The following is a 24,599-nucleotide window of genomic DNA, read 5'->3' on the forward strand; positions in this document are numbered from 1 at the left end:
TGTACCTCTTAAGAGCAACGTCAAGTGTCGAGATACGAAACTTCATAGATCGACAACTCAGTCACACAAAGTCAAACTACCAGCTACTTTGTGAGGTCCTGATCAAAGAGTTTACAGACCCTGAGTCTGAATATGGACTGTTAACCGCCTTGGAGACCAAACAAGGTCGACAAGAGACGCCACAAGCCTACTATAACCGGCTCCGAAAAGCTTACTTCGGTGCACACAACAAACCTGACCTTGAAGAAGAGGTGAACTTCAAAAGCCTTTTTCTGAAAAATCTGCACCCTGGAGTCAGTCGTCACCTCGGCGTCATGGCCTGTCCGCGCTCCATGACCATCCAACAGTTGCGCGATCTAACGCAGAAGGCCTACACCAAGCAAAAGTTGACCTCAAAGAAAGGTAACAAAACCTCCACACTCTTGAACTCTGTAACCGAAGACTCAAGCCTTGCACTGGACGACACCCAGTGGCATCACAACACCGGAGTCTTCCATCAAGAGCAAAGAGAACGTGAGCCCCAAGTCCACAACAGCTATCAGCACAACCGCTGGGAAAAGCCATGGGACCAGCCACACTTCTCAAGAAGCCCAAAAGAAAGGATCAGCTGGAAACCTAACTGGACGTGCAAAGCCAAACGACCGGCTTGTCCAACAACAACTAGAGTGGGTAAGCAAAGACAGAACCCACATCAGCACCACTTAGACACCCACAGTGCTAAGTCTACACAAGAACAAGGCTGTTCACCCTCAGAAGACATGGAACAAGTCATGAAACAACTGAAAGAGTTCCTTGAAAACCAGCTAGACACAAATGACTAGAAACAGAAGTCATGCTCGCTGTGACCAGCGACAGAACGGAAGGCCGACAATCACCTGGACACCACCGCATCAGAGATGACAAGCACCTGTTCAACAACCACCCAGAACAAACAAGTCTCTCACGGCCAACCGCTGATGAAAACTCTGAGGTACCAAAGAACATCACCTCAGTCACCCATCACTTCCAAAGAAACTGTCAAATGAACTTCAACTCCATGAACCACATTCATGTCTGTGCAACAGCAACCACTAAAGCACAGAAGGTCAGAAAGTCTGCCACAACCAGAAGGCATCACAAGTGAAATGCAACATAGGAGACAAAGTTTTGCACCCCAGCTTCACACAGCCATGCCAAACTACCTCCGACTGTCTGCTAAAGAACTTCCTGCCTTGCTGGACTGACCCCCATCTGAACACACCCTCACCCAAGCCAAGGATGCAGAGAGCATCTTCACCGACCTACAAGAAAAGGGGGAGCCAAAACAGACTGAAACAGATCTGACCATACATACACTGCACAATTAACATTCACAACCCAGAGGTAACCACACCTACTGATAACACCTTTGACAAACATATTCTTCCCACGAGTAGAATATTCAAATCTCAGCTTAACATAGTTTTACATCCACCAGGAAGGAACATGCAACTATCCTCACCCCAGGTAGAACACCTGACACTATGTTAAGGTACATGACACATCAGCTGCACCTGCCATCCTAGCTCAACAGTAGTCACAACCCTGACTAGGAAAACCCGCAGCTAATTTTCTTTGTTTTGAAACTCCTAGCCACCCTACAAGGGTCAAAGGTCTGATATTAGGATTGACTTGCCACACCTAATATCCGCAAACCATTCTAAACTGAATGGGAGCCAGAGAGCTCCATGCAAGATAGGTCAAATCATTCTACCACAGATGATGTCACCATAAACTAAGGTGAACGTCTCTAAATTTAAAACCTTAAATAAACAAACAAATTTAATCACAAAATTTGATCAAAGCATCATTATACGAAAACAAATTTGAACAACAATGTCTAGGTGAATTCGACCATTTTCCAGGTACTACATGTACCCGAATAACGTAATGCCATGCACCGGTACAGTAACTGCCCTGGAAGTGTTGTCTTGTTGTTTGCTGTGTTTCTGTCTGCTTCTTCTGCCTGTGTTTCTCCAGCGCTCGTCGATGTCTTCTGCCAACAACACATCACCGATCGAAAGGGGGATGTGTAGGATTTCAGCGCGAATCAGACAATTTAAGAGAGTCGATTAGAAGTTAGAACACTTCTACAGACGTACATTCCACAAGAGGCCCGTCATAAATCTGACGTTTCATAGCCTGGCGCCAGAACGCCAGCCTGAAGCAGACCTAACTAACCAAGAACTTGCAAAATTAACACAAAGACACTTCTTCATAATCAAATCCTTCGAATAAGGAGATTGTCAAATTTGGAGCAAGTAACCAAGATTAATGGTCAAAGAGATGCACATTTTGAACATCACATGATTAAAGTCATTAGCGATATGGTTGGTTTTCCCCCACACACAGGACACAACGGAAATTCCTTCCCTAAACTTTTGACCTCCCAGCTTAGAGAACAGACCCTCACAGAAGGGCACAGAAAACTGTCTATTGATGTACATATGCGCCTAAAATGTGCTAAAGAACTAAGGAGCAACTCCTCATTTCTATGTATAACTTCCTATCATATATGTAACCCACACATTTGTCTATTATGTTTTAATCACTCATTGTGTATGTCCCTTTTGATAACTATTGAATAGTTTAATGGTTTATATTGATGTTTGATATGCACTGGAAATCGCATTCTCAAAATGTTCCTGTAATTCAATTCTTTGCGAAATGTATTATTGTCTTGTTATAGAAATCATGTCCAAATTTATCTCTGCAAAGAGCGGGAATTTGGGATCACGGGACTAATAAGATAACATGGTGATTTATGGTTTGGAAGGTGGAACCAGCAGCCCACCGGAGTTCAGCCAATGTTCTAATTGGTCAAGACATCATTTTGGGAGGTGTCCAAAAGCTGAGTTTAAAAACTCAAGGACACCCTCAAATCCCTCTCTTATCTCTTTACTATAAGCTCTCTTACATCCCTCACGCCGCGTCTCGACGCCGCCTGGCCTGAATGCCAGCCTCCTCATCTAAAGGAAACATGAGGAGATCATCACACTTATCTATTACTTTAATTCTTTTATTTCTTTCCGTTGAGAGTTTCGTGTCTAGTTAAGTTTGTGCAAGCCGCGACCGACCCAAACGCCTTCGCGGACCCGAACTCTAACCAGCGCACAACTCCGCATCATCAGGCAACGCCCAAGAAGACTTCACAAAGGACCACAGAACCAACCAATCAGCAACCTCGGGAAAACCCTTTCTGGAACGAGCGACGAAAGGAATTCCCTTCACACAAAGGCAACGCAAGTAACTTCCAGGTTCTAACTGAACTGGTGCATTTGATAAAGTTTAATAACCTCTTTGAGAGACTCAATACGAGGGTTAATTAAGTGATTGATGGTTGTTCAGGTCTAAGCAATTGCACATATTGCTCACTTGGGACTTCAGATTTTCATTCCTTTAAACTCATCCTTTCCTCACTTTCTCTTTCTGCAACCTGTGTGAATGCATGTGTTTTATGTTAGTTTAGTTTGTATGTGTTAGGTTTATCCAATAAATTCATATTTTTATTAGAAAAGATAAGTATCTTGTGTTTTGTGCTTACAAATTAATGTCTTAAACTGCTGATTTTGCTACTGTGCTTATATATAGTGTTTTCACTATATTCTGGATAGTAATATCCATTGCAGAGTTTCTGTTAGACGGCTTGTGAATGAATCGCGCGTCGACTCTGAACAGCCGTAAAACAGCGATTCTGTTCAAATTCCCTATTGAATCATATTCGATTCCCTTTGAGCTAAATTATAAATTATTATGTAATTAATCCCTATTACAATCTTACAACACCAAATCACGAGACCTGAGAACACAGCCGATCCATGCACCATGACAGTACCCCCTCTCCTAGGAACGTCCCCTGACGTTCCCAGCCTCCTGTACCTGTTGATTGAAATCATCAATAAGGGAGTGATCCAGAATGTCTCTAGCAGGTACCCAACTTCTCTCCTCCGGACCGTAACCTTCCCAGTCCACCAAGTACTGGAATCCGCGTCCCCTCCGCCTAGAGTCCAGAATACGGTTGACCGAATAGGTGGGTTCCCCGTCTACGAGCCGCGGCGGTGGGGGAACCGGGGCAGGCGGATTAATACGAGCAAAAAATACGGGTTTAATTTTTGACACATGGAACACGGGATGAATCCTCCTGTACGCTGGAGGGAGGTTGAGGTGGACTGCCACCGGACTAATGATCTTGGTGACAGAAAACGGGCCAATAAATTTGGGAGAAAGTTTATTCGAAACGGATCGGAGAGGAATGTTCTTGGTAGAAAGCCACACTTTGGAACCGACGACGTATACGGGAGGCCTCGACCGGTGGCGATCGGCTTTGGCCTTGGTGCGCGCTCCCACCTGGACCAGAGTCTCACGGGCTCTGGACCATGTGCAACGGCACCTCTGGACGAAGGCGTGAGCGGAGGAGATCGCGACTTCGTATTCCAGACTGGGAAAAATTGGTGGCTGGTACCCTACACTACATTCAAATGGGGAAAGGCCCGTGGCAGACACTGGTAAGGAATTGTGTGCGTACTCCACCATCGACAGCTGCTGACTCCAGGAGGAAGGATTTCGAGCAACCATACATCGTAGTGTTCTTTCCAAATCTTGGTTGGCTCTCTCAGTTTGCCCATTGCTTTGAGGATGGAACCCTGAAGAGAGACTAACAGTGGCCCCCAGAAGTTTACAAAACTCTCACCAAAATTTGGAAACAAACTGGGGTCTTCTGTCAGAGACCACGTCTGTCGGGAGGCCATGTAACCGAAAAACGTGGTCAACGACCGTCACCGCTGTCTCCTTGGCTGAAGGTAATTTGGGCAAGGGGATGAAATGAACCGCCTTCGAGAACCGGTCCACCACGGTCAAAACTACCATGTTACCCTGGGAGGGTGGGAGGGCGGTAACAAAATCTAGCGCAATGTGGGACCAGGGTCTCGAAGGGATTGGCAGCGGTTGTAGGAGCCCATCTGGAGGTCTGTTAGAAGTCTTACCAGTGGCACAAACTGAGCAAGCCAAAACAAAACTGCGAACATCACGAGCCATGAGTGGCCACCAAAATCTTTGCTTGACCAAATGTAAGGTGCGACTTACCCCTGGATGACATGCTACATTGGAACAATGACCCCATTGGATAACTTCGCACTGAAGACTTTCTGGCACAAACAAACGGTTAGGTGGGCAACCGGCCGGAGGCATTACCCCATGTAAGGCTGTTTTAACCTTCGATTCGACCTCCCAACTGAGAGTAGAAACAATAAGTGTTTCAGAAAAAATACTCTCGGGAGTGGACGGGCGATCGGAGCGGTCAAAAATTCGAGATAAAGAATCGGGCTTGACATTTTTGGAACCCGGGCGGTACGAAAGAGTAAAGTCAAAACGTCCGAAAAAAAGTGCCCACCTAGTCTGCCTAGAGTTTAGTCTTTTGGCGGTTCTAATGTATTCTAGGTTCTTATGATCGGTCCAAACCATAAAGGGTACCCCCGATCCCTCCAACCAATGGCGCCATTCCTCCAATGCTAGCTTGACTGTCAACAGCTCTCTGTTACCAATATTGTAATTTGACTCTGCTGGCGACAAACGATGAGAGAAAAACGCGCAGGGATGCATCTTGTTGTCCGAGGGTGAGCGCTGGGAAAGCACCGCACCTACCCCCACCTCTGATGCGTCGACCTCTACCACGAACTGACGTGATGGATCAGGGGTAACAAGGATGGGAGCCGAAACGAAGTGGCGCTTGAGGTTGGCAAACGCAGCTTCCGCTGCGTCTGACCACCTGAACACCGTTCTGGGAGAGGTCAAGGCAGTCAGAGGTGCGGCTAATTGGATGTAATTGCGAATAAAACGGCGGTAAAAATTGGCGAAACCCAGAAACCTCTGTAGGGCCTTACGGGAATCTGGACTTGGCCAATCTACCACAGCCTTGATCTTCTCAGGATCCATGCGCATGCCCTCGGCCGACACGATGTACCCTAGAAAAGGAACAGACTGTGCATGAAAGTCGCATTTCTCCGCCTTGACAAAAAGCCCATTCTCTAGCAGCCTCTGAAGCACTCGTCTGACGTGTTGAACATGTTCCTGGAGAGAAGAAGAAAAAATCAATATGTCGTCCAGGTAGACGTATATGAACTGATCAACCATATTTCTCAACACGTCATTAACTAGTGCCTGAAAGACACCTGGGGAGTTGGCCAAACCGAAGGGCATGACCAAGTACTCAAAGTGCCCCCTGGGGGTATTAAAGGCGGTCTTCCATTCATCTCCCCTCCTGATGCGAACCAAATGATAAGCGTTTCTTAAGTCCAATTTAGTGAAGATAGACGCTCCCTGCAACCTCTCGAAAGCTGAAGATATCAACGGCAAAGGGTAGGTATTCTTTACCGTGATATTATTCAGCCCTCGGTAATCAATACAAGGTCGCAGAGATCCATCTTTCTTCCCCACAAAAAAGAACCCCGCCCCCGCTGGAGAAGAGGAGGGTCGAATGAACCCGGCTGCTAGAGAATCAGAAATGTATTTCTCCATAGCTTCTCTCTCAGGAATAGAAAGTGAGTATAACTTGCCCTTAGGCGGAGACGTACCTGGCAGTAAATCTATAGCACAGTCATAGGGACGATGAGGAGGGAGAGAAGCAGCCCGAGACTTACTGAACACTTCCTTCAGGTCGAGGTACTCCGCGGGCACGTTACACAGATCCACCGCCTTCTCCTGCAACACAGAATCAGAAACAGACGGACAAGCAGACACAAGACAAGACTCATGACACTTAATGCTCCACTCAGACACCGATTTCAGCTGCCAATCAATCCGGGGGTTGTGTTTGATGAGCCATAGATGTCCTAATACAACGGGTGCGTGGGGTGAGTCCAGGATGTAGAAGGAGATACTCTCACGGTGGTTACCTGATACCGTGAGAGTGATGGGTTCCGTGATGGTGGGAAGGGTCTGGCAATTGAGTGCGTGGACTGCTATAGAATTGGTGAGGGGGAGGAGGGGAACATGATTCTGGTGAGCAAATGAAAAATCCATAAAGTTACCTTCAGCCCCTGAATCCAGTAGTGCAGTGCAGTGCAGGTCCAGACGTTGCCATCTAAGCCTGACCGGGAGGAGCATGGAGGTAGATCTGGATGAGGACTTGATAGCGGAGATCCCACCCGACAGTAGCCCCATTTTTACTGCCGGCCCTTATACTGGGCAGCTAAAGGCGAAATGCCCCGCCGCCCCGCAGTACAGGCAAAGGCCTTGAGACCTCCGCCTCTCCCTCTCCTCCCGAGTCAGCCGAGCTCGACCCACCTGCATGGGCTCGTGATCCTCAAACGGGCTGACCGCGTCATGGCCACTGGCTCGAGTTGGAGGTCCCTCCCCAGGGGGAAGCCGAGCGGGTAAGCACCGCCGCTCGGCTCGGGAGAGTCGAGCGTCTACCCGCAGCGCCAGATCGATGAGGCCGTTGAGATCTGCGGGTAGATCCAGGGCGTAGATTTCGCGTTGGACGCGATCAGCCAGCCCATGCAGGAACATGTCCCACTGCGCCTCCTCGTTCCATCAGCACTCCGCCGCCAGGGTGCGAAACTCGATGGAAAAGTCTGAGACGGATCTCTCCCCCTGTCTGAGATCCATCAATCTCCGCACGGCCTCCCTCCCAGTGGCCGCGCGGTCGAACACCCGCTTCATTTCGGCGGAGAGCGCCGAGAACGAGGCACAACACGGATCTTGGTTTTCCCATACCGCCGTGCCCCAAAGTGCCGCCTTCTCCGTTAACCCCCTGGGGACGAAAAACGCCCTGGGGCGTTTTGAGGCAGTTTCCCAAAAGGAACTTTAATTACTTTGTCATTTCTGATTGTACAGATAAAAGCAGTACATCAATCGAATCTGTAAAGGGTCTACTTTTATTTGTATATACTCACAAAATCAAAAAACATTGTGATTTTGCAAAATAAAGAAAACAAAAAGGGTGTGCTGTCTGCCGCGTTGATCTCCGTGATCTTCATTCAGAAACGCGTCAGTAAAATATACTATAACTCAGCCAATATACAACACAGAGACATGAGCAATATGTCTAGACAAAGCTTGATATGTATACTTTCAAACGAAGTAAGTTTTACCGAAAACAAATATCCTGTGATAAAATAATCAATATGAAACCAACACGATGTCCAGTCTCTCCGGTCTGCTTCATTATTTTATAATTAGATCACGCCCATGAGCTGTTCGCTATTCATATTCAAATCGTCCACGTGAGGGCGCCGCGCCAAAAGTAGACGCCCACATCACGGTAAACAAAGGAGAAACTTCGTTCAAGTTAGTCATTTCTGGAAGAAGACTCTGTCAGGAATAAAACGTACTTCAGAAGACATGAGTAAGTTTTTTTTTTTTCTCTTATTAGCCTACTTGTTAGTTATTACTGTGACAGAATGTGCAAACATTTTACCAGTTAAGACTTTTTGCCAACTATAATTCCTGACTACAGCAAGTGAAACATTATAAAGTACGTTTCATTTCACTGCATCTAAATGACTCACGATGCCAGTATGTTTTTAATAGTCTGTTCAATAAAGAATGATGCAATATAAAGGTTATAGTGTTCACATTTAAGCTTAACAGTTATAATATAGCCTAGTTTCTTTGTATTCTATAATACACACAAAGCATGCTTATGTTTGACTATAAGATCATAATTATTTATTTAGTTATTAATGTATCTTACAACAGTAGGATGTAATATGAGGGTTTACACTTAGTGTATGTTTTGACAATATGTATTAATACTATGTTCTCGAATGGATGTTTAACACGATAAACAATTTTTATTAGTTTCTCAGATATAAAATGTCCTTTTTACATTTGTACAAAATGTGTGGGTCTATGACTACAAAATCATAATATATATATAAATAAATAGTATGATGCTGCTGATATTAACATGCTCACAGATGTTTTGTTTTGTTGTTTTTAGTGATTGGAAACCTGCTCAACACATGAATCCTGCTGACATTTACTTGAGTCTCCTCAAACTGTTTTCCTGAGAGCACTGTACCATCTTCAGATGTTAAAGAAGTTCACAAGTGAATCTCAAGTTATTTTTCTTGATAAATAAATCTATTCAAAATAAGCTACAAACATATTTTTTCCTTATATTCCTCCTTCATTCATTCCTTTGTTCCTCTCAGTCATCTGACTGAATAACTAATTATGCGGCTCATTATGCAGGTCTTTGTCTTCTCAGGTGTGAATCACAGCATTATTCATGATCATTCACGCCTTCTTCGCATACAGCCATTCTAAACAAAAAGTGTCTTCAAAAATTTAAATCAATATACTGTTTTGTGTAAACAAGTGAACGAGATGATTTTCACATCATTTGATAGAAAAAACTCTAGCCTAACACATCCAGTTCTCAAAGTCTTGTGAACAAATATTCTGTATGTGTTTCATGACTTTATTTCAGTGACTTCAAAAATTTTGTTTTTCACTAAGCACGCATAAACGTTGTTTTCTCAAAAACACAAACATGTACATTCATGTTGCTTACATATTATTGTAGCCCAAATTGTGCTGATTACAATATAATCAGATTTGGGCCATTCATATGTTTTTAAGATACTGAAAAAAGCACAAATGTCAGGGCATGTCAAAACTTCTTCAGGGCCCAAAAACACCCTCAGTCCCCAGAGGGTTAACAGGGTGAGCGCGAACGCCACCTTGCTTTCCTCACTAGGAAAAGTGCGTGGTTGTAGGGAGAAATGCATGGAGCATCTAGTGAGGAAAGCCCGGCAGAAGTTCGGCTCACGGCTGTAAAGCTCCGGTGGGGGAAGGCGGGGCTCGGGTGACTGAGCAGCCCCGGATGGTTCAGGATGGGCGGGCGGCATGGGTGGTGGGGTTGGCGCAGTGGGAAGTTGCCAGTGTTGCATCCGCTGGGTAAGCTCGGACACCTGCGCCACAAGAGCTCGGATCGCTGTTCCAGTATCCGCCGAGCTCTTCTCCTGGGTCTCCAGCCGAGAGATGCAGGAACGTAAAGCTTCCTCAGCCGTGAGTGGGGTGGAGCCTGCTGCTTCCATGATGTGGTCTGATAGTTCTGTGATGATAATGAATGAGAGTGGAAGCAAATGCAAGTGAACACGAATATTTATTGAAGACAAATACAGTGAACACAAAACTCCGTGGTGATGATGGTATCTCTCGGCTGGGTGGCGCAGAGGCTTGATGGCTGGTGAAGACGTGGCGTGAATCTCCCGTGATGAATACAAATCCAGTGACGATCAACGGCGAAATAAACAATCCAACAAGAACAAGACCAAGACAAACCAACAAGACAGTCCAACGTCTGGATCAACTATCAGACAGGGAAGAAGAGAATGAGGTGAGTATATGTAGCTGACGGTAATGCGTGACACCTGGTGCGGGGACTGATTAGCAGCTGAATCGAATGAGCATGACGTAACCACATGAAAGACACCAAATCACGAGACCTGAGAACACAGCTGATCCATGCACCGTGACACATACCTGAAAAAACTTCAGTGGAATACAGCCAGTCACCTACAAAAACAAAATATCTTGTTGATTGATGTTTATATAAAAATATGTATAAAAAGAGATGTTCTACACCAGGGATCATCAAATCTGGACCTCGAGATCCATTTTCCTGCAGAGTTTAGATCTTACCCTAATCAAACACACCTGAGCATGCTAATCAAGGTCTTCAGGATCATTAGAGAATAACAGGTAGGTGAGTGTGATCAGGGTTGGAGCTAAACTCTGCAGCGCATTGGACCCCCAGGGTAAGATTTGGGGAACCCTGTTCTACACTATATAATGTTGAAGGATATTTACCTGTTGTCTGTGACCCAATCATATTTGCTGAAATATGACATAGGCATAACATTTAATATAATGTACTTGTCTTTCTGCATGTGCAATTTATTAAATGTTTTGTTTCCCTATGATTACAAAGTCATCTCACTGAACTGAGAAATCATTTGAGCAAAACATGATTTTCAAGCAAGCAGCTGTTCATGTTGAACAGTTTTCTCCAGTGAATGATAATCTTACCCTGAAAGGCAGTTAGGAACAGACAGAGGAAGGGAGTCGGAGCTTCCATCTTTCTCTTCTGATCAAGTTTGTCTTCAACTTTCCGGTCATCACTTATATAGTCAAAACCAGTCTAAGGAGGATTTCCTTATGATACATCAATATCCTGGAGCCTTTGCTGGGAAAAAGCTATAGAACATCATAATCGTGGAAACGATACAGCTGAGTTTTATAGAACTTTTATAATCGCTCTTGAGCAAAATTTTAAAATGTATTTACAGTTATAAAAATGTGTTTTGAAGCAACATATACCACTGCCACAGCCTTATTTGCATTAAATAAAACATGATTGTGCCATTAACATTATCTGTATTGCAATCTCTTATGATTCCACTGTCACAAACTTTGTGCCAACAGATATAAAATACATACTGCATTCAGCTGTGTCATTTCCACAGTTATGTACATAGGGATGTATGGGATAGGGATGTTGTCCTTCCTGTCTTATTAAGGACATTCTTTTAAATGAGCTCACAATAGCTTTTGTTCCTCTTTGTTTTTGCAAAAATTACATCGTCTTGGACTTTTACACAGTGTGTGGCATTGTAAAGACTGTAAGTCAGTCCCTCACAGTCATGTCAAATTCAGTATGGTGCCTAACCTGCTTAATGTCTATAGAGGTCCACCCTATTTCATCAAGATTTACTCACTTGGAAGTTTGGTTTCCACAATAAACAAAAGGAAAATTCTATTTAAAATACTAGTGTTACATTTTGTATTCACGTTGATGTCCTGTGGTTTTGAACATTTGATATAGTTTAAAATATAGTTTTTTTTTTTCAAGTTTTATGGCAGCCATCAAGCAATAATAGAATCTTACCTTCGAAACAGGCAAGTGCAAACAACTTAATCATAGTTTTTATGTTTTAAATATATTTTCTATGCATGTTTCTGCATGTTGGATGTAGGACTTGACTGATGAATTAGCAGTTGTTCAGATACTGATAAACAGCCAAAGGTTTTTGTCAAAAACAAGAAAATAATAAAAAAATATTATGCCAAAAACATAACAGGTTTTCTTTGTAATAATTTCATTTTTATATCAGGACAATTGTATCACCCTGACAAATTTCTTTAAAATATCACAATTAATTTTAATTTAGAAATAAATAGCATCCAAACCTCTCAAAACATTTAAATCCAACAGGGTTTGAACAAACATGTTTTAAAGGAGAAATGTCACATTTGTCATTGTCTTTTTTTACGTTGCATTTTCTTGTTTTATTTCATAGAGAGCACTGAAAGGAATGCAGGTGAATATAAACTTCAGAAACTCTTCAGGTGTCCTCCACAATGAGGGCGAGGAACTGGAGATCACAATGCCCCAAAATATTACAGAACCACTAAATAACAGAGTAGGAAACTGGCAATGTAGTATTTTAGGCACTGGGGGCTGAATAATTCACCCATCCAATCTGTCATATTGTCACCACATGGTTCTTTACATAAACATGGGATATGAGAATATAAAATACTTAAAGGCATCAGATAATAAGTAAATTAAGGTATTATAATCTCTCTAGCATAACATAATCATATTTTGAAGACTCCAATCAAAATGGTACAAAGTTCAATTTACTTATTTATTTATTATTTTTTGTGTGTAGGATTTGTTCATGATTTAAAACCATTTAATACTGGCTATTAGCAGACAGGCATGTAACAACAAAACTTTTTCCCCTCGTTGCCGGTTAATAATACTCTCTGATTAATCTACAAGTCTGAATGTATAAGTTTAAAAGTATAACCCTAACCCCAAATTGTATAAATATATCTTTAAATTTGATGTTGTAGCCCTAATTGTTATTGTTAATTCAAAAACCCACATCGATGTAGGCTAATTATCGATAACACCATTAGATGGAGGCACAGATTAGATTCCATCTAGAGACTCTGACACTGGTGTCCATGATAAATAAATGGAAAAGTTCTTAGAAATGCACTCTCTGTATTCATGTACTATAGATGTCCTATGGTTTTAAACTTTTAATATGAGTTATCTTTTATATTGGTTTTCTTTTTAAGAATTTTGTTCTTATATTAGGACAGTTGTATCTCCCTGATATTTTTCACTTTATTTTTGTCACACTTTAGTTTGGTGACCAATTCTCATTATTAAATAACTACAACTTTTGCCTCAATACACTGCTTATTTGTTGCTTGTTGCTTATATGAATAGTTAGTAAGATTGTTAAGTTTAGGTATTTGGTAGGATTAAGAATGTAAAATATGGTCATGTAGTATAAAGCATTCATGTACTTTATAAGTTGTAATAAACTGCCAATATACATGCTAACAAGCATCTAGTTAATAGCGTAAATTGGTCCCTAAACTAAAGTGTTACCTTTATTTTCTTTATAAATATCAAAATGATTTTTTCTCCTGATATTTGTCACTGTCTTTTGTATCTTGCATTATGTTGATTAATTTCAGAAAGGTGATATAAACACAATGAATAGAATGCAAGAGAATATAAACAACTGCAGACACTAGTGATCAGAACTGCTGTTTAGAAATGCTTTATTGAATTACAAAAAAACAATTTGTGTTTCGTTTAATTTGCTGGGTGATTAATAAAGATTGATTAATAGTTATGATTAAGGTGATGATCAAGTAGATGGTTAATTCATTCCTTCCATTTCAGTTCATTCCTTTGACTTCTCCAAATCCTTCTCACCACGGCTTAGTCCTTGACAGATAGAGAAATTAATGGACAGACATTAGGAAAATCTCAGTATTAACACATCAAACACTTAGAAGTAAATTCATTAGAAATTATACCTGTTAATGGCCTCTGACCTTTGAGTTTGATTGGCCCCAGAGTCACAGTATTGGTGTGGTAGGTGCTGCTGTCAAGGGATCTCTTGCGACGTGAGAGACAACCTTGGCGGCAGCGGGAGTTGTAATCGTTATCGGGGCAGATGATCACCTTACACTGCAGGTACACATAGGCGTGAGTCCGGAGGAACTTGAAAGCCTGGAATCTGAATCGAGCGTAGTAGTAATGACCGCTGGTGTAGGAATAATATGTGTTGTCTCTGGCACATCTACAAAAGACAAAACAAAAGAAATACAGTGTTAGTGCAAATGGGTACAAGAACATATTTAGACTGGGAATAACAGAATTCTGACTGAAATACAGTCTTAGATCTTAACTGATTCCACTGTCACATATGATACGATGGTGGAGGGAGTTACATTTAAGAATGAAAAGGTCTTACCCGTTACGCAGCAAGTCATAGGAGCGATCTTTGAAGTCATTGGGATTTGGAGATGCTACACAGGTGTCTAGGAAAAGATCCAGGCTGTTGTCATGTCTGTTTAGCTCAACCTGAACGTACAGATACTGATTCAGGTTCACCTCATATGGAGAGTCATAAATTTTATAGTAGAAACTGCTGGAGCTGTAGAAAGCTATGCTGGCATTGAAGCGGCCCGTTCCTGTGATGTTGGCATTGATGACCTCACTGGCCTTGTAGAATATCTGCACCATGGTGTCCGGCTCCATTCGGCAGCCCACATGAAGTAGGAACTGTGACTGACGAGTAATTTCACCTGATTGAGACTGAGAGCCCCGCACATTGTTGGTGTAGGACACATAACCATTCATCATCTAAAGGAAAAGAGAGACAGAGTGTGGGTGATGTTGTATGATAAAGATGATAATTTTCAGTTTTGGCAAAATAAATACAGAGATACAATCCCTTACAGGTATATCAGTACTGGAGCCATGCTGGATCTGGCACATGTGTAGGTCATACCTCTTTGACGGTCCCACACGAGTCAAGTGGGAAGCTGAACACAACCTCAGTACTGCTAACGGAGGGTCTGCAAACATGGTCATCCACATAAAGATCATATGCACTCAACCCGAGTGAGTTCAGGTAAGACCTTTGAATGACAATGACCATGTTGTCTGAGGAACAATCCACCCGACCTGCAGGGCAAAAATATTCATCCCCTAAGTGTAATTTTGTAATTTATTTAATTTGAAGACAAAAGAGGTCTTTCATGTTTTAAAATGCTTGTGTATATTTTTTTAATAATATATTTCATTTTGTGAAGAGAAAACTCCTTTATGGTCAGATAAAGGATGGAATACATGTGACAGCTATTCAGCATAGAACTTATACATTTTTTTGTTCACAGGGCATTACCTTGATCAGCCGTCAGAGAGCTTGTGAAAAGGGCCTTGAAACCATGGCTGACACCAGAGTAGTCACTCCTGAAAACAACAGTCATGTATCGTGAAGAAGAGTGAAACACCTGGTGTGTGGTGTCATTGAAGCAGACCTTTCCCAGCTGTGGATAACCAGTGGAAGAGCCGTCATACACCGTGATGTAGTCACAGCTACAGCAGCGCTCCAATCTGAAAGAAACAGACAAAATGCCACCTGATCCAGGTAAGATAATATTTTATTTAAATGAGTCATTTAGAATTGGTTGCACCTGCAGGTTGTTAGTGGTACTACATATATAAAAAAAATCCTCAATAATCACACTACTCATTAAGTTCAAATAACTTTTTTTGTAATAATTTTATTCATTGCATTAATTTACACCTTTAATAAATGATGATTTTATTTTAAATTATAAATTATAGTATATAATTAAATTATAGTGAATATAAATAGTATGTTTTAATCAACTTAGCAAACAGCAAATGTTATTCCACCAGAATTGCACTGCTCACTACTGATCTCTCACTTACTGCACATCAGCAAATGTCAGGAAGATCCTCTGTCCCTGCTGAGCAGAGAGATACCACACACAGTAGGCATTGTCATGGTAATAGTATGGGTAGTTTGGACTGGAAAACAGTCCAGAACCATACAGGTGTCCTCCACAATGAGGGTGAGGATCTAAGGAAAGAAATGTGTTACTTACACTTATAAACAAGTATCATCAGAAACAGATACAAATGTTTTGTGAATTTAGCCTTAGGCATTACAAAAAACTAGTGACACAGTACCTGGTGTTGTGTACGATGGGCAATACCCTGAATAAAGAGAAAGAGATAAAACTGGATTAATATGAACCAGAGGGATCATGTTTGAGTCTTATAATGATAATAATTTACAAACAAATTAAGTTTCTGGTTGCGAACATTCTTCAAAACATAATTTGTAAATATTTGCATTACATATTATACATTATACTGTACATTATCTAGTAAAGTTTATGTTAGACTGGTTAAGAGCTGTTTCAGCTGATTTTGAGTAACTTACAGTGAAAGTCATAGCAACAGTTGCCATAGTACTGACAGTCGTAGTCGCATGAGCAGCTGCCGAAATGATATCCACAGTTATACATGCAGGAGTGATCTGCTATAGTAGAGGAAGAAATAGATTTTACTAATAATGTCATCAATAGGTTTGTAATATATATGTTATTTTCCTAAATATCAGTGTGCATAGTTAGCTAGAAATGCCAGTTACTGCCTTTGAAGTAATTGTTGTACATTCATGCAATTAATCCTATCAGTGTCACTTAAATTCAAATGAATGGCAGCAATACCTGTTGTTTCTGCTGTTGCTGGAGTTTCAGTTGTTGATGAACAGTAGCCTTTGTAAAGAGAAGAGATAAAACTGAAGTAGGAAGAAAGGTACTGTAGCTATTCAGCTTTGATTCAGTAAAATGCATCAAACTTCATCATGGGAAATACAATGATCCATGTGCTCTGCAGGAAAGATTTTTGTATGTATGTTCCCAATATTTCATTCTAAACCATCTGTCTGATCAGGAACTTACTGTTGTAATCAGGACAACAATTGCCGTAGTACTGACAGTTGTAGTTGCATGAGCAGTTGCTGAGGTTGTATCCACAGTTATTCATGCAGGAGGGTAAAGCTAGTAGAGAGAGATAGGGAGATCAACCTTTCTCATTAGGGCTTGATTAATAGCTTCCAAAAAAAAGTTTTTGTTTGCATAATATATGTGTATACAGTATATACAGGTCCTTTTCAAAAAATTAGCATATTGTGATAAAGTTCATTATTTTCTGTAATGTACTGATAAACATTAGACTTTCATATATTTTAGATTCATTACACACAACTGACGTAGTTCAAGCCTTTTATTGTTTTAATATTGATGATTTTGGCATACAGCTCATGAAAACCCAAAATTCCTATCTCAAAAAATTAGCATATTTAATCCGACCATTAAAAGAAAAGTGTTTTTAATACAAAAAAAGTCAACCTTCAAATAATTATGTTCAGTTATGCACTCAATACTTGGTCAGGAATCCTTTTGCAGAAATGACTGCTTCAATGCGGCGTGGCATGGAGGCAATCAGTCTGTGGCACTGCTGAGGTGTTATGGAGGCCCAGGATGCTTCGTTAGCGGCCTTAAGCTCATCCAGAGTGTTGGGTCTTGCGTCTCTCAACTTTCTCTTCACAATATCCCACAGATTCTCTATGGGGTTCAGGTCAGGAGAGTTGGCAGGCCAATTGAGCACAGTAATACCATGGTCAGTAAACCATTTACCAGTGGTTTTGGCACTGTGAGCAGGTGCCAGGTCGTGCTGAAAAATGAAGTCTTCATCTCCATAAAGCTTTTCAGCAGATGGAAGCATGAAGTGCTCCAAAATCTCCTGATAGCTAGCTGCATTGACCCTGCCCTTGATAAAACACAGTGGACCAACACCAGCAGCTGACATGGCACCCCAGACCATCACTGACTGTGGGTACTTGACACTGGACTTCAGGCATTTTGGCATTTCCCTCTCTCCAGTCTTCCTCTAGACTCTGGCACCTTGATTTCCGAATGACATGCAAAATTTGCTTTCATCCGAAAAAAGTACTTTGGACCACTGAGCAACAGTCCAGTGCTGCTTCTCTGTAGCCCAGGTCAGGCGCTGCCACTGTTTCTGGTTCAAAAGTGGCTTGACTTGGCACCTGTACACGGTGGCTCTGGATGTTTCTACTCCAGACTCAGTCCACTGCTTCTGCAGGTCCCCCAAGGTCTGGAATCGGTCCTTCTCCACAATCTTCCTCAGGGTCCGGTCACCTCTTCTCGTTGTGCAGCGTTTTCTGCCACACTTTTTCCTTCCCACAGACTTCCCACTGAGGTGCCTTGATACAGCACTCTGGGAACAGCCTATTCGTTCAGAAATTTCTTTCTGTGTCTTACCCTCTTGCTTGAGGGTGTCAATGATGGCCTTCTGGACAGCAGTCAGGTCAGCAGTCTTACCCATGATTGCGGTTTTGAGTAATGAACCAGGCTGGGAGTTTTTAAAAGCCTCAGGAATCTTTTGCAGGTGTTTAGAGTTAATTAGTTGATTCAGATGATTAGGTTAATAGCTCGTTTAGAGAACCTTTTCATGATATGCTAATTTTTTGAGATAGGAATTTTGGGTTTTCATGAGCTGTATGCCAAAATCATCAATATTAAAACAATAAAAGGCTTGAACTACTTCAGTTGTGTGTAATGAATCTAAAATATATGAAAGTCTAATGTTTATCAGTACATTACAGAAAATAATGAACTTTATCACAATATGCAAATTTTTTGAAAAGGACCTGTATATGAAAATACAAACACTTAGACACACACATACACACATACACCTGTGTGATTCAAATGTAATTTTGTTCTTACCTACAGAGATCCATTCTGCATGAAATCCTTTACGTGTTACACTGTGATCACTGAAGAAAAAGACAGTCAGATCATTGTTGCTGGATTTAAAAGACTGGTTCCTGTAGTCCCGTATTTCTCCCAGTAAGGGGTAATGGATAGAAGGGCCATCATATATTCTGATGTAGTCACAGCATGTTTCCAAACTAGCACAGAAGAGAGAAAGAAAACAAACGCAAAGGCATTTTTGCATCATATTTTGTCTAAGAACATATGAAAGTGAAAACTTAATATTTAAACAGATAGTTACAGAATTTCAGTATTCTGTGGAAATATTGGCAATAACCTATTATAAATATGAAAAGTAAAAAAGAAGTAAAATATAAAAGGTGTCCTACTCTACATCGGTGAAGATCATTGACACAGTTGTGTTCCCTGTGCTATGAATGGTCCATGTGCATCGTGCATTATTAGGGTAGTTATTGGGGTAGCGGGGGCTAAACAAATCACCTATCCAATCCGTCATGTAGCCACCACATGGTTCTTGTTTGAAAATGGAATGAAAACAGAATAAAAAAGGTTATTCTAATCTTACTATCATGTTAAACTCATCTTATTTTGAGGGAAGTGTGTCTAATTAAAAACAGAAAATTCAAATATGAGTTGCATAGAAGTCCATACATTTAAATCAACTGAATACAGGCTGAATACAGGCTATCAGCAGATTAGAATTTGATATAACTAATGTTAGTGCTCTGGTATAAAGGACCTCCCACATGCTCCTCACAAGGTAATCTGTTTAATATCCAACAGACAGACAGACAGAGGGACTAGACAGACACATATAGATAGATAGAATTGAATCACCTGCTGTGAAATCCATCCAGCCTACAAAAGACAAAATAAATAAAAAGTAAACTTGTATTAACATTTTATGATAATATGCTTGAAAGACCCATGCCCCACACCATGTAATGTTGACGGGATAGATAGATAGATTCTGATATTTTCTGAACACATCGCGATTCTTTCTCAAATCGATTCTAAGCTTAGTTTTGAACAGCAGATGGTACTGCTTGCTTTAGAGCCGTGCTCTGCTTGTTTCCAAATCCTTACACGCACTTGAACCTAAAATACTCTTCATACAATTCGAAAAGTTTGAAGCGAATTACACGGCTGTTCACAGTGGGCTCTGTTTACGTTAATCTCGTGTCATAAAAGCATTCTGATCCCAGGTGAAAATACATCATTCAGCCGAACACACAAGTGCTCTTCAGCACTTAATTGACCTTATGCACAGAGCGTTCTTTAGAACTTCCGCATAAAGATAAGCCAGCTCGTAAACTTCCGCTGAAGCTCATTTTATATGTGCTATATATTAGGTGGACACTCCTGAGACTCATCTACTGCCTCATTCTTATCAGAAACTGAGAAAAAATATAATTGCAACATTAGAAACAACATGTCTATTTATAGTGTGTGCTCACCTTCATGTTTTGTCGGTCTTTAATGTTACCTCCTTGTGTTCCTGTGTCTGCTTGTTTTCCATTGGATTTATTAAATACTTTTTTTACGTCGTTGTTCGTGTGTTCCTGCCTGAATCGTGACACCTTAATAGTCATGAACACATTTTTTAAATCTTGCAATATTTTAAAGCCTTTATTATTTTCTAACTCTACAGCGGTGAAATGTAGGCCTACTTCAAGGACTCACTTTTCATTCATAAAAACGGCATCGAAAAAAAAAGACTTTTCACGGAAAACAACATCTATTTTTTGGCTAAAATATGGAATTACCCATATAACCAATAGATGGCAGCAGAGGATTATTTATTATGCAGCTTCCTTTTAAACTCCCTATATTTTTCAAAACGTCTTGCTTTTCGATTTATTATAAAATTAATAGTATAATAAATTGTAGTACTTTTACCGCCCTTAAGTATATATATATAGTATAGCAAGTGCAGAAAATCATTAAGCTCACACACAAACAGCCTATAAGGGTGAATTATTTAAATACTACTAATAGTTCACTACAAATACGTTAAATATTGATGGTATAATAATTAAATAATGCACTCAATATGAATCGATAGGAATTTGAATTTTTTATATAAAATTTAATAACTACATCTTTTAAGTTTTATCTTGAACTGTAAAATCTATTAAATAGCCTATATTTAACCAACACATACTTGTTACTGCTGTAGTTTTGTTACTCTGAATTCAGTCTGAATCATTTAAGCTCTTTTTCTGACATCAGCTTGTCATTTGTTTGGTCCGGTTATTACAGTCAATCATAGCATTGACTCGCGCATATTTAGCCGATTTACTCGCGTATTTTTTTAAACTGGCATTTGTCATTCTTGAAACGGTATACATGGACGTTTAGTCTTCTTAGACAAACAACACTTTTCTTCGATTGTGAATGGATTATGTAGAGAAAACAAACAAAGTACGCTCATATTATGGCACAGTACAGTTGACCGGAAATGACTTAGCTGGCTTGTCTAAACAAGGAAGTAATTCGTGCATATGGTCAATTCGTGAGCTTTCAAGTATGTGGATAAAAACTAGATTAGAGTGCCATCTGCTGTTAAAATCTAATCTCAGAATCGAATATTCCAAAGAGAATCGCGATGCATTCGGAATCTCAGAATCGATTTATCGTCCCATCCCTACTTTCTATGTTTTTTTTATTTTATTTCATTAGTAGTCATAAATGAATGGCAGCAGCAGTACCTGTTGTAGCTGTCTCAAAAGTTGTTGGTGGTGCTGGTGTTGGGCAGTAGCCTGTGTAAAGAGAAGAGATAAAACTTAGGTAGGTAGAAAAATAGGCCTAAAGCCAAGTTTTTTGATTCAGCAAAATTAATTTTATCACAGGAAATGCAATGATCCATATGCTCGAAAGATTTGTTTGTGTTTACAATATTTAATTGTAAAGTGTCTGATCAATAGGAACTCACTGTCATAGTCAGGGCAACAGTCCCCATAATGATGACAGTAAGAGGTGCATGAGCAGCTGCCAGCATAGTATCCACAGTTATACATGCAGGAGGAAGCTAGTGGAGAGAGAGAAACCATTAGGATGTATGTGATGTCCACATTACTGAGACACGTTACTGATTAGTGTATACATTTTATTACAAAAAAACAATCCTGGAATAATTTCTGCCTTTGTATGTTTTTTGATGTCATTAGTGGCCATAAATGAATGGCAGCAGCAGCACCTGATGTATCTGTCTCTACAGATGTTTGTTCTGGTGAAGTTGCTGTTGGACCCGGTGTTGGGCAGTAGCCTGTGTAAAGAGAGAAGATAAAATTGAAGTAGGAAGAAAAGAAAAGTCAATTTATGATTCAGCAAAATTCTCATCATGACAGGAAATGTAATGATCCATATGCTCGAAAGATTTGTATTTGTGTTTACAGTTTTCATGTTAAAGTGTCTGATCAAGAGCAACTCACTGCTATAGTCAGGGCAACAATTGCCGTAGTACTGACAGTCATGGGTGCAGGAGCAGCTGCCAATGTAGTATCCACAGTTATACATGCAGGAGGGGAAATCTAGTAGAGAGAAACATATTAGCAATGAACAAAAACCATCAATATGTGTGTGATGTATGACTAAAGGGCCATCAACCTCCCTCAACATCCAGGAAACAAGGGAAAGCTTTGAATCTGTCAGACAGTTAAGATTTAAGTGAACCTGTTGTATGTGGCCAGTCAGTTGTTGTAGAGCAGTAGCCTGTATGTAGTGAAGAGATAAAACTACATTAAACATTCTAGAAATCAGTTTGATTTCTGGCATCACAAAGGATCATATATGCAGTGCAATAGATATTTGCATCTATCTATATCTTGAAGTCCGATCAACTCACTGTCATAGTCAGGGCAGCAACTGCCATAGTACTGACAGTCATAGTTGCATGAGCAGCTGCCGAGGTTGTATCCACAGTTATACCTGCAGGAGGGTAAAGCTAGCAGAGAGAGAAACAAAGATATCATCCTCCTTCTGCACCCAGGAAACTAGAAAAAAAAGAAAAAACGTTTGAATCTGACAGACAGATAAGAAAGATGTAGGTGCACCTGTTGTATCTGGCCAGTTGGTTGTCATTGAGCAATAGCCTGTATAAAAAGAAGTGAAATCAATTTCAATTTTGCAAAATGACCCATATGCTTAATACAAGACAGATTTGAGTGTAGCATTTGATTTCAAAGTGTTGGTTCTAGAAAAAACTTACTGTCATAGTCATAGCAACAGTTTCCATAGTACTGACAGGAGTGTGTACATGAACAAGTGCCAAAGTCATATCCACAGTTATATCTGCATGAATCTACAGAACAGAGAAAGAGATGTTAGGCATTATTATGAGTAAGGACTGAACAATTTCAGATAATACTGATAGTAACATTATTGATTGTTGCAGTAAGTCTAAAGATTTTTTTAAGAATTGCAACTATATTGTCAAATAATGTGTACATTATATTTAGTATAAACCTTTCTTTCTGTATGTTTTTTTATACTGTTTTTCATTCACGTCAGTTTTATGAACTGAGAAAGTGTATATCATCTGAGTGAAACATAATGTTCTAGCAAGCCACTGACAATTTAACCTTATTTTATAGATAGATAGATAGATAGATAGATAGATAGATAGATAGACAGATAGATAGATAGATAGATAAATAGATAGATAGATAGATAGATAGATAGATAGATAGATAGATAGATAGATAGATAGATAGATAGATAGATAGATAGATAGATAGATAGATAGATAGATAGATAGATAGATAGATAGATAGGTAGGTAGGTACATGAAGGTTCTTCTGTGGAAGTCACCCCAAAATCTATACAAAACAAAATAAATATATTATGTGAATGTAAGTTTCAACATCATATGCAAACAATGAGTTATATTAAAAACTGTATGTATCTTAGTTTCAGGTATTGATTTTACTAGTGTGTGATAGCTGTACCTGTTGTGGACACTGCACAATAGTCTGAGTAAAAAGGAGAAAGAACTTGTCAGGATGAACCCCTTCAAACAATCATGTTTGGCAAACAGTGCTTATATAATGTTGCTTCTTGGCATCAGAAAAAAATAGCAATACACTGGCCTGTGCTTAATACAAAAGAGTTATGTGTTTGCTTTGAAATGTGTGTTGGATCAAGAGGAACTCACCATCATAGTCAGGGCAACAGTCCCCAAAGTTATGACAGGAGTTGTCACATGCACAGGAGAACATAAAAAAGCCACAGTTACCATTGCAGGAGTCTTGGGAAAAGAGAAAAAAAATATTATTATTATTATTATTATTGTTATTATTATTATTATTTATTATTATTATTATTATTATTATTATTATTAAATCCACAATGGCATTTATAAATGAGTGTACATAACTAATGGAAATCATGCAGCATATCTCAATACTGATGATGAGCTCTGATTTGAAATAGAAAAATGGGGAAAGGTTTTAAATGTATATAGTTTTTAATGTATAAAGTGAAGAACACATATTCACTATTAATTACGTGTTTACTCTCAGTAATCTCCTAATTTGCTGCTTATTAATAGTTAGTAGTTGTTAGGTTTAGGTATAGGGTTGGATTAAGGAATCTAAAACATGTTCATGCAGAATAAGGCATTACTCTGCTTTATAAGTACTAATAAACAGCTAATATTCTAGTAATATTCATGCTAATAAGCAGCTAGTCAACAGTGGCAATTGGTCCTTAAAATAAAGTGTTACCACTAGCATTATAAAATTAGAATAGATAGATAGATAGATAGATAGATAGATAGATAGATAGATAGATAGATAGATAGATAGATAGATAGATAGATAGATAGATAGATAGATAGATAGATAGATAGATAGATAGATAGATAGATAGATAGATAGATAGATAGATAGATA

General features: G+C 40.0%; 1 protein-coding gene across 2 annotated transcripts; it reads right to left on the bottom strand.

Moving 5' to 3' along the window:
- Positions 1–13,597: 13,597 nt before the first annotated feature.
- On the bottom strand, positions 13,598–23,949 carry LOC141296128 (scavenger receptor cysteine-rich domain-containing protein DMBT1-like). 2 transcript variants are annotated; one of them, XM_073827411.1, is made up of 24 exons: positions 23,861–23,949; positions 23,655–23,678; positions 23,493–23,525; positions 22,916–23,008; positions 22,761–22,799; positions 22,553–22,651; positions 22,381–22,419; positions 22,140–22,238; positions 21,905–21,973; positions 21,641–21,736; positions 21,417–21,467; positions 19,543–19,563; positions 19,074–19,218; positions 18,697–18,881; positions 16,846–16,944; positions 16,612–16,659; positions 16,323–16,421; positions 16,067–16,093; positions 15,806–15,956; positions 15,252–15,463; positions 14,856–15,031; positions 14,316–14,707; positions 13,894–14,141; positions 13,598–13,783 (listed from the first exon to the last, which is right to left on the bottom strand). In XM_073827411.1, exons 1-24 carry the CDS (start codon positions 23,922–23,924, stop codon positions 13,740–13,742), a joined length of 2,553 nt encoding a protein of 850 aa, XP_073683512.1. In that variant the 5' UTR covers positions 23,925–23,949; the 3' UTR covers positions 13,598–13,739. The 2 variants fall into 2 exon arrangements, with proteins under 2 accessions (XP_073683512.1, XP_073683511.1); XM_073827410.1 differs by having other exon boundaries at positions 13,876–14,141.
- Between the last annotated feature and the right edge of the window lie 650 nt (positions 23,950–24,599).

The sequence above is a fragment of the Garra rufa genome, chromosome 21 (assembly GCF_049309525.1).
Source record: "Garra rufa chromosome 21, GarRuf1.0, whole genome shotgun sequence".
Classification (NCBI taxonomy): Eukaryota; Metazoa; Chordata; class Actinopteri; order Cypriniformes; family Cyprinidae; genus Garra; species Garra rufa.

Bases quoted from the DNA above. Each gene is read 5' to 3' on its own strand.
- LOC141296128 (XM_073827410.1), bottom strand. From the start codon at position 23,924: ATGTTCTCCTGTGCATGTGACAACTCCTGTCATAACTTTGGGGACTGT. The intron at 23,526-23,654 runs GTACAGCTATCA...TGTTTTGTATAG, and splicing joins TTGTGCAGTGTCCACAACAG to ATTTTGGGGTGACTTCCACA. The intron at 22,420-22,552 runs GTGAGTTGATCG...CACTACATACAG, and splicing joins TTGCTGCCCTGACTATGACA to GCTACTGCTCTACAACAACT.